The sequence below is a fragment of the Mustelus asterias genome, chromosome 25 (assembly GCF_964213995.1).
Source record: "Mustelus asterias chromosome 25, sMusAst1.hap1.1, whole genome shotgun sequence".
In the NCBI taxonomy this organism is placed as follows: domain Eukaryota; kingdom Metazoa; phylum Chordata; class Chondrichthyes; order Carcharhiniformes; family Triakidae; genus Mustelus; species Mustelus asterias.
In genome coordinates this window covers 50,973,027-50,983,738 of record NC_135825.1, presented here as the reverse complement: position 1 = coordinate 50,983,738, position 10,712 = coordinate 50,973,027, and the positions used below count along the sequence as shown (strand labels likewise).

The 10,712-nt window shown below is 47.3% G+C and overlaps 1 protein-coding gene across 1 annotated transcript; it reads right to left on the bottom strand.

Moving 5' to 3' along the window:
• Positions 1-8,180: 8,180 nt before the first annotated feature.
• Positions 8,181-10,349, bottom strand: mcee (methylmalonyl CoA epimerase). The gene has a single exon (XM_078197766.1). It carries the CDS (start codon positions 10,307-10,309, stop codon positions 9,836-9,838), a length of 474 nt encoding a protein of 157 aa, XP_078053892.1. The 5' UTR covers positions 10,310-10,349; the 3' UTR covers positions 8,181-9,835.
• Between the last annotated feature and the right edge of the window lie 363 nt (positions 10,350-10,712).

Here is a 10,712-nt window from a genome sequence, read left to right as displayed (position 1 = left end):
TATTATGTAGGTTAATAGTTAAAGCACTGTGCAGCAGAATCAGTAATGGTTTGTGATAGAGGACAATTGTTCTCACAATCTGAGTTGCAATCTCAGAAAATTATTGTGCGAGGGTTCTGGAGGCAGAAAACAAGAATTGGGATCTGGCTGGACAAATACTGACCCCACTTGGCTACTGTCCATCACTGCAACCCATTCCTGCTCTGCCACTGTTAATCAATTTTATTAAATTAATGAGAAGTTTATAATCATTTCAATAGTGTTAATTGTACAACAATCACATTTTATACGAAAGCTGCTTTTAAAATAATTATTCTGGTTTATAAATCATCCAAAGCGCTTTGGGGAAGTCCTGAAGGGCACAATGAAATACAAATACTTTCGATTTTTATGCAGATTAGCAAGATACCAGATTGGATTCTGGCCTGTAATGAAAGCAAAATACTGAACGCTGGCGATCTGAAATACGAACAGAAAAAGCAGGGAAAACTCAGCAGGTCTGGCAGCATCTGCAGAGAGAAAAACAGAGTTAACGTTTGGAGTCCAACATGACTTTTTGGAACAGGCTCAGTTCACCCCGATGCTTCCTGATCTACATTTTCTCCTGGTCAAGCAGCATCTTGATTTTAAAATTCCCATCTCAAGGTCTATAACCCTCCAAGGTATCTGCGTGCCTCTAATTCTGGCCTCTGGAACATTCCAAATTTTAATCACTCTACCACCAGTGGCTGTGTCCTCAGTGCCTTGGTCCTACATTTTGGAATACCATCCCTGCACCTCTCCACCTCCGTGAAAAAAACTCACTAAAACCTACCTGTTTGACTAAGCTTTTGGTATTCTGATCCAGCATCTCCTTTTGTGGCTTATGCAATATTCTGGTTTATGATGATCCTTGAGATGTTTCATTATGTTAAAGTTGGTTTATAAATCTAAGTTGTTGAGGAACCTTATTTATACAAGTGCGCCACGAGCTGGAAGGCACTCCATCTGACAGGATGGTGAAAGCAGAGTCAATAGTAAGTTTCAAAAGGCAGTGAGGCAAGACTTTGGTGGGGAAGTTCTCATAGCTCTTTCAAAGAGCTGGCACAGGCAATATGGGCCGAATGGCCTCCTGAGCTATAAGAGTTTTGATTCTGTGAAATGAAACTGTTGTTCGAGGCGGAGATTGGTAAGGCATTAGTGCACCAAAGGACGGATTCCAATTGACCACTGGTCAAGAAACTAATTGTCCATACCAGCTCTACAGCAAATGCCGCATTCTGGACACCAAGATAGAGTCTGTATATCGACACAAGAAACGGAGCCCGGAGTATCTTCCATTTCTAGTCATCCCTCGAGTTCCCAACCAGAACCCCTTCACCACCCAACAGGTAAATCAGCTGGCATGTTCTGTTCCTGTTCAATTTTTATCTATTTAAAAGAAGAACAAGTGTCTGACACAAGTCCCTTCTGTTCCATGTGTTTTTATAAAAGGAAAAATAAGATTTAAAAAAAATGCGTTGATAAAATTTCCACGGTTCTTACCTGCATTAAATAGGTAGTCGATTCAACACCACACACGGAATTTCTTTGATATCTTGGAGTGCATTCATAGGGAACAGCAGTGGCTGCAATTTCAAAGCTGCCCGATCCGAGGGGTCAACAATACTGGCAGATGCGCCCTTGGCCCCTCGTGTGGTTTGCCGTTCAACAATATAATTGTAAGATAGAACATAGAACAGTACAGCACAGTACAGGCCCTTCGGCCCTCGATGTTGTGCCGAGCTTTGTCCGAAACCAAGATCAAGCTATCCCACTCCCTATCATTCTGGTGTGCTCCATGTGCCTATCCAATAACCGCTTGAAAGTTCCTAAAGTGTCCGACTCTTCTATCAAAGCAGGCAGTCTATTCCACACCCCAACCACTCTCTGAGTAAAGAACCTTCCTCGGACATCCTTCCTGTATCTCCCACCATGAACTTTATAGTTATGCCCCCTAGTAACAGCTACATCCACCCGCGGAAATAGTCTCTGAACGTCCACTCTATCTATCCCCCTCATCATCTTATAAACCTCCAAGTCGCCTCTCATCCTCCCACGCTCTAAAGAGAAAAGCCCTAGCTCCCTCAACCTTTCCTCATAAGACCTACCTTCCAAACCAGTCAGCATCCTGGTAAATCTCCTTTGCACTCTTTCCAGTGCTCCCACATCCTTCTATAGTGAGGCGACCAGAACTGCACACAATATTCCAAATGTGGTCTCACCAAGGTCCTATACAGTTGCAGCATAACCCCACGGCTCTTAAACTCAAACCCCCTGTTAATAAACGCTAACACACTATAGACCTTCTTCACGGCTCTATCCACTTGAGTGGCAACTTTCAGAGATCTGTGGATATGAACCTGAAGATCTCTCTGTTCCTCTACATTCCTCAGAACCCTGCCGTTGACCCTGTAATCCGCATTCAAATTTATCCTACCAAAATGAATCGCCTCGCACTTATCAGGGTTAAACTCCATCTGCCATTTTTCAGCCCAGCTCTGCATCATTTCAATGTCTCTTTGCAGCCTACAACAGCCCTCCACCTCATCCACTACTCCACCAATCTTGGTGTCATCAGCAAATTTACTGACCCACCCTTCAGCCTCCTCCTCCAAGTCATTGATAAAAATCACAAATAGCAGAGGACCCAACACTGATCCCTGTGGTACGCCGCTAGTAACTGGTCTCCAGTCTGAAAATTTTCCATCCACCACCACCCTCTGTCTTCGATGAGATATGATGTGGAGATGCCGGCATTGGACTGGGGTAAACACAGTAGGAAGTCTAACAACACCAGGTTAAAGTCCAACAGGTTTATTTGGTAGCAAAAGCCACTAGCTTTCGGAACAGGCTGTCCCTTCGTCAGGTGGGTGGGAGTTCTGATCACAAACAGGGCACAAAGACACAAACTCAATTTACATGAATAATGATTGGGAATGTGAGTCTTTACAGCTAATCAAGTCTTAAAGGTACAGACAATGTGAGTGGAGGGAGCATTAAGCACAGGTTAAAGAGATGTGTATTGTCTCCAGACAGGACAGCTCGTGAGATTTTGCACATCCAGGCAAGTCGTGGGGGTTACAGATAGTGTGACATGAACCCAATATCCCAGTTGAGGCCGTCCTCATGTGTGCAGAACCTGGCCATCAGTCTCTGCTCAGCGACTCTGCACTGTCGTGTGTCGTGAAGGCCGCCTTGGAGAACGCTTACCCGGAGATCAGAGGCTGAATGCCCGTGACCGCTGAAGTGCTCCCCAACAGGAAGAGAACAGTCTTGCCTGGTGATTGTCGAGCGGTGTTCATTCTTCCGTTGTTGTAGTGTCTGCATGGTTTCCCCAATGTACCATGCCTCGGGACATCCTTTCCTGCAGCGTAACAGGTAGACAACGTTGGCCAAGTTGCACGAGTACGTACCGTGTACCTGGTGGATGGTGTTCTCGTGTGAGATGATGGCATCCCTGTCGATGATCCGGCGCGTCTTGCAGAAGTTGCTGTGGCAGGGTTGTGTGGTGTCGTGGTCACTGTACTACTGAAGGCTGGGTAGTTTGCTGCAGACAATGGTCTGTTTGAGGTTGTGCGGTTGTTTGAAGGCAAGAAGTGGGGGTGTGGGGATGGCCTTGGCAAGATGTTCATCTTCATCAATGACATGTTGAAGGCTCCGGAGATGTCGTAGCTTCTCCACTCCGGGGAAGTACTGGACGACGAAGGGTACTCTGTCCACCGTGTCCCGTGTTTGTCTTCTGAGGAGATTGGTGCGGTTTTTCGCTGTGGCGCGTTGGAACTGTTGATCGATGAGTCGAGCGCCATATCCTGTTCTAATGAGGGCATCTTTCAGCATCTGTTGTGATCCTCCTCATCCGAACAGATCCTGTATACAGAGGGCTTGTCCGTAGGGGATGGCTTCTTTAACATGTTTAGGGTGGAAGCTGGAGAAGTGGAGCATCGTGAGGTTATCCGTGGGGTTGCGGTACAGTGAGGTGCTGAGGTGACCATCCTTAAATGGAGATGCGTGTGTCCAAGAATGCAACCGATTCTGGAGAGTAGTCCATGGTGAGCCTGATGGTGGGATGGAACTTGTTGATGTCATCATATAGTTGTTTCAGTGATAGTTCACCATGAGTCCAAAGGAAAAAAATGTCATCGATGTATCGAGTGTATAGCATCGGTTGAAGGTCCTGTGCGGTAAAGAAGTCTTGTTCAAACCTGTGCATGAAGATGTTGGCATATCGAGGTGCAAATTTGGTCCCCATGGCTGTTCCATGTGTCTGGATGAAGAACTGGTCATTGAAGGTGAAGACATTGTGGTCCAGGATGAAGCAGATGAGTTGTAAAATTGCATCTGGAAACTGGCAGCTGTCGGCGTTGAGTACTGAGGCAGTTGCAGCAATGCCATCATCGTGGTGGATGCTGATGTAGAGTGCCGAGACATCCATTGTGACGAGCAGTGCTCCTGGTTCAACTGCTCCATGTGTGCTGAGTTTCTGTAGGAAGTCCGTAGTGTCGCGACAAAAGCTGGGGGTTCTTTGTACAATGGGTTTCAGGATGCCCTCGACATAGCCGGAGAGGTTCTCGCACAGGGTCCCATTGCCCGATACGATGGGACGGACAGGTGTGTTTGCCTTGTGTATCTTCGGGAGGCGGCCTTCACGACACACGACAACGCAGAGTTGCCGAGCAGAGACTGATAGCCAGATTCCGCACACATGAGGACGGCCTCAACTGGGATATTGGGTTCATGTCACACTATCTGTAACCCCCACAACTTGCCTGGATGTGCAAAATCTCACTAGCTGTCCTCATAGAAATCATAGAAACCCTACAGTGCAGAAGGAGGCCATTCGGCCCATCGAGTCTGCACCGACCACAATCCCACCCAGGCCCTACCCGCTAATCCCTTTTTTTTTACCCGCTAATCCCTCTAACCTACGCATCCCAGGACTCTAAGGGGCAATTTTTAACCTGGCCAATCAACCTAACCCGCACATCTTTGGAGACAATACACATCTCTTTAACCTGTGCTTAATGCTCCCTCCACTCACATTGTCTGTACCTTAAGACTTGATTAGCTGTAAAGACTCGCATTCCAATCATTATTCGTGTAAATTGAGTTTGTGTCTTTGTGCCCTGTTTGCGATCAGAACTCCCACCCACCTGACGAAGGGACAGCCTGTTCCGAAAGCTAGTGGCTTTTGCTACCAAATAAACCTGTTGGACTTTAACCTTCTTACTTCGATGAGGTAGCCAGTTACTTATCCAATCAGCCAAATCTCCCTCTATCCCACACCTTCATACTTTCTTCATGAGCCGAGCATGGGGAACCTTATCAAACGCCTTACTAAAATCCACGTATACGAAATCAACTGCTCTATCTTCATCTGCACACCTAGTTACCTCCTGAAAGAATTCAATCAAATTTCTGAGGCAAGACTTACCCTTCACGAATCCATGTTGACTATGCCAGATTAAGCTGCATCTTTCCAAATGGTCATAAATGCTATCCCTCAGTCCTTTTCCATTAACTTACTGACCACCGAAGTAAGACTAACCAGCCTATAATTACCAGGGTCATTCCTATTTCCTTTCTTGAACAGAGGAACAACATTCACCGCTCTCCAGTCCTCTAGCACTATCCCCGTGGACAGTGATGACCCAAAGATCAAAGCCAAAGGCTCTGCAATCTCATCCCTTGCCTCCCAAAGAATCCTAGGATATATCCCATCTGGCCCAGGGGACTTATCGACCCTCAGATTTTTCAAAATTGCTAATACATCTTCCCTCAGAACATCTACCTCCTCCAGCCTGTCAGCCTGTATCACACTCTCATCCTCAAAAAACATGGCCCCTCTCCTTGGTGAACACTGAAGAAAAGTATTCATTCATCGCCTCTCCTATCTCTTATGACTCCATGCATAAGTTCCCTTGGGTGTCCTTGACCGGCCCTAACCTCACCCTGGTCATTCTTTTACTTCTCACATAAGAGTAAAATGGGGTTTTCCTTGATCCGACCCGCCAAGGACTTCTCATGCCCCCTCCGAGCTCTCCTAAGCCCTTTTTTTAAAAACTCATTCCTTGCTACCTTGTAACCCTCAAGCGACCCAATTGAACCTTGTTTTCTCAGCCTTACATACGCTTCCCTTTTCCTCTTGACAAGACATTCAACCTCTTTTGTGAACCATGGTTCCCTCACTCGTCCATTTCCTCCCTGCCTGACAGGGACATACCTATCAAGGACATGCAGTATTTGTTCCTTGAAAAAGTTCCAGTTTTCATTAGTGCCTTTCCCTGACGGTTTCTGTTCCCATCTTATGCTCCCTAATTCCCGCCTAATCGCATCATAATTATCCCTCCCCCAATTGTAAACCTTGCCCTGCCGTATGGCCCTATCGCTCTCCATTGCAATAGTGAAAGACTCCGAATTGTGGTCACTATCTCCAAAGTGCTCTCCCACAAACAAATCTCACACTTGGCCCGGTTCATTACCCAGTACCAAATCCAAAGTAGCCCACCTCTTGTCGGCCTATCCACATATTGTGTCAGGAAACCCTCCTGCACACACTGTACAAAAACTGCCCCATCCGAACTATTCGACTTATAAAGGTTCCGATCAATATTTGGAAAGTTAAAGTCACCCATGACAACTACCCTGTGACCTCCACACCTATCCATAATCTGCTTTGCAATTTCTTCCTCCACATCTCTATTACTATTTGGGGGCCTATAGAAAACTCCTAACAACGTGACCGCTCCTTTCCTATTTCTAACTTCAGCCCATATTACCTCAGATCCCCCCTCGAACTGCCTTTCTGCAGCCGTCAAACTATCCTTGATTAACAATGCTACTCCTCCACCTCTTTTATCACCTTCCCTACTCTTACTGAAACATCTATACCCCGGAACTTCCAACAACCATTCCTGTCCCTGTTCTAACCATGTCTCCGTAATGGCCACAACATCGTAGTCCCAAGTACCAATCCACGCTCCAAGTTCACCTACCTTGTTCCGGATGCTCCTTGCATTGAAGGAGACACACTTCAACCCACCTTCCTGTCTGCCGGTACACTCCTGTGACCATGATTCCCTCCTCAGTACCTCACTACACTCAACACTGGCTTCTGGACTACAGCTCGTTTTCCTATCCCCTGACAAATTAGTTTAAAGCCCCCCGAAGAGCCGTAGCAAATTTCCCTCCCAGGATGTTGGTGCCCCTCTGGTTCAGGTGCAACCCGTCCTGTTTGTACAGGTCCCACCTTCCCCAGAATGTGCTCCAATTATCCACGTAACTGAAACCCTCCCTCCTACACCATCCCTGCAGCCATGTGTTTATCTGCCCCCTCTCCCTGTTACTCAACTCGCCAGCACGTGGCACCGGCAACAAACCAGAGATGACATCATGGTTTGTCTTGGCTCTCAGCTTCCACCCTAGCTCCCTAAATTCCTGTTTTAAATCCCTGTCCCTTCTCTTACCTATGTCGTTGGTACCGAGGTGTACCACAACTTGTGACTGTTCCCCCTCCCCCTTAAGGATCCTGAAAACATGGTCCGAGACGTCACGGATAAAGACAATTGTAGGGAACGCTCAGTTTCATTTAAGTCGTACAGAATTAATCTAAAAGTGTTAAACACTGGAAATGAGTTTTCCATCATTCAACATCCCACTGATTTGCCTTTTTAAAAAAAAATGCTAGATTTTAAACTGATCAAGACCAGGATAATTCGTGTTGAGTAAAGGAACATGTTTTATAATGGGGGCCTAATGGCTAACCTATGTTCACAGATCAGGTACTGTATGGGTTAAATGCTCCATCAGATTTTCTCAATTTCAACATTTTATGTGGCATTTTAATTCAATTTTACTTAACAGTTTACAGACTAAGATTGGCAGAATTAGGCACTGACCAACTGGTCAATTCCTCTTCACCGACTTTCTTTCCAACTGACAAGCAAGGGAGGGAGTGCAAGTGTGAACCTTGAAGCTTCACGCACTAATCATTGTGCCACCCTATCAAGTCAAACCTGAGATGAGAAGATGAGCATGTCAGGAGCAGCACCAGGCATACCTAAAAATCAGCTACAATCCTAGTAATTCCCACAACCAACAGGTCAGACCAGTTTTACTTAGAATCAACATTACCACCCATAAGATAAACAGAAGACTTTGGAAGTGTTTGAGGAAAGATATTTACAGTTAAACAACAGCAAAATAAACAGAAAATGCTGAGAGCAATCACCAGAGAGGCTATTGGTTGGCATTTTGGGTGTGACCCACTTGCTTCAAATATGGCCACTACATAGTGTAAACAAATCAGTTACATTTTTGGATTCACCAAATGGTGGCAGGCTGCCATTCTGCATTTACACGGCACCTATCAGGACATCCCAAAGCACATCACAGACCAACTTTTTAAAGTAGTTGTTGTAATGTGGGAACCAATCTGCACGTGTCAACATTTGACAAACGGAAAGTAAGATAATGGCCACTTAATCAGGTGTAGTGTTGTGAGATGAAGGGTGAATATTGGCCAGAACACCAGGGACAAAGGACCACCTCCTTTTTGCAATGGGATTTTTTCCCAATCCAGTTGTTGGGAGAAAACAGGGTCTTGGGTTAACACCTTATCTCGGAGGTGGTAGCTCTCAGTATTGCACTGAGGCATCAGCCTGGATCCTTCATTCATGTTTTGCAGCGAGACTGAGGCCTCTGACTCAGTTTTACATCTTGAATAAGTCAAATCAATGGTGGTGCCAAAGGGCTGCTTTTGTTTAAAAGTGATCTGTCAGCAGAGTAAGAACATGGCTTGGTCTCACAAAGATCTAATATTCTGACGATCGCTCAGAATACGGATTTAATATTCGAGTTGTCCCGATGCACACGAGAATGGAAAATTGAACACTCCCAAGCAATTTGCCCACAATTATCACCTGCCTCAGCCCTTTATTAATGGAATTAGGAATATCCCAAATTTAAATTTCAAGGCTATGAGGGAGAAGCGACTGATCCGACATGGAGTCTCACTCCCCTCTGACATTTGGTATTTTCAGTAAGAGTTTTAACAACACCAGGTTAAAGTCCAACAGGTTTATTTGGTAGCAAATACCATTAGCTTTCGGAGCGCTGCTCCTTCGTCAGATGGAGTGGAAATCTGCTCTCAAACAGGGCACAGAGACACAAAATCAAGTTACAGAATACTGATTAGAATGCGAATACCTACAACCAACCAGATCTTAATGCTCCCTCCACCCACATTGTCTGTATCTTTAAGCACAGGTTAAAGAGATGTGTATTGTCTCCAGACAGAATAGCCCGCCACTCACATTGTCTGTATCTTTAAGATCTGGTTGGTTGTAGGGATTCGCATTCTAATAAGTATTCTGTAACTTGATTTTGTGTCTCTGTGCACTGTTTGAGAGCACATTTCCACTCCATCTGACGAAGGAGCAGCGCTCCGAAAGCTAATGGTATTTGCTACCAAATAAACCTGTTGGACTTTAACCTGGTGTTGTTAAAACTCCCACTGTGTTCACCCCAGTCCAACGCCGGCATCTCCACATCATTTGGTATTTTCACAGAGCAAATGATCTGACATTTTCCAGAATGATGGGGAAAGTCACTAGTTTCGATTTTTAATCGTTTTAAGGCAGGCCGAGGTCTTTAATCAGTCTGGGTGATCAGAAAATGCTGCTGGCAGCAGCTCCCGGGTATTGTCAGCTCGCTGGGATAGAGAGAGTCACAATCCCCTCAATCTGCTGCAAGTTCCTCCCGGGGGATTAGTTTCCAGCTCAGTTCCAGGTGCCCCCGGGCTGCCCCCCGGCTCTCCTCAGGCCTCCTCCAGCTCCACCAGGACTCCGCCGCAGTCTTTGGGATGGAGGAAGATGACGGGTTTGCCATGAGCTCCAATCTGGGATTCGGGGCTCAGGGTGCGGACCTGGCGCTCCCGCAGCTGCTGGATGGCGGCGGGCAGGTGGTCCACCTCGATGCAGATGTGGTGCATGCCGCCGTGGCGGTGCTTGTTCAGGAAGCCGCTGATCGGGCTCTCGGGGCCCAGCGGTTCCAGCAGCTCCAGCTTGGTGTTGCCCAGCTCCACGAAGACGGTGAGGACCCCGTGCTCGGGTAGGGCCACCGGCTCGCTGACCTGGGCCCCCAGCACGTCCCGATAGAAGGAGCTGGCCTTCTCCATCTCCGGCACCGCGATCGCGACGTGGTTCAGGCGTCCCAGCTTCCAGAGGACGTCCCGGATCCCCGAGCTGTAGGCCCGGCTGCCCACAGCAACCTTCACCATGGAGGCCGCCATCTTGCTGCCGCTTCAAAAATAACTTTATTGACACTTCATCCGGGGAATGGATAGTCAGTTACAGGCCCCGCCCCCTGCATCCGGGAGACGGAGAGCTGGTCACAAGCCCCGCCCCCTGCATCCGGGATACGGAGAGCTGGCCACGGGCCCCGCCCCTTGCATCCGGGGTACGGAGAGTTGGTCACAGGCCCCGCCCCATGCATCCGGGATACAGAGAGCTGGTCACAGGCCCCGCCCCCGGCATCCGGGATACGGAGAACTGGTCACAGGCCCCGCCCCCTTCATCCAGGATACAAAAACGTCACCAAAGGACACGCCCCTTCATCCGGGACCTTCTCATCCGGGTCCTGTCCTCAATCAGAGCGCGAAGCAGAGTTCCCAACCCTCCCGGGTTGGTCGGGAG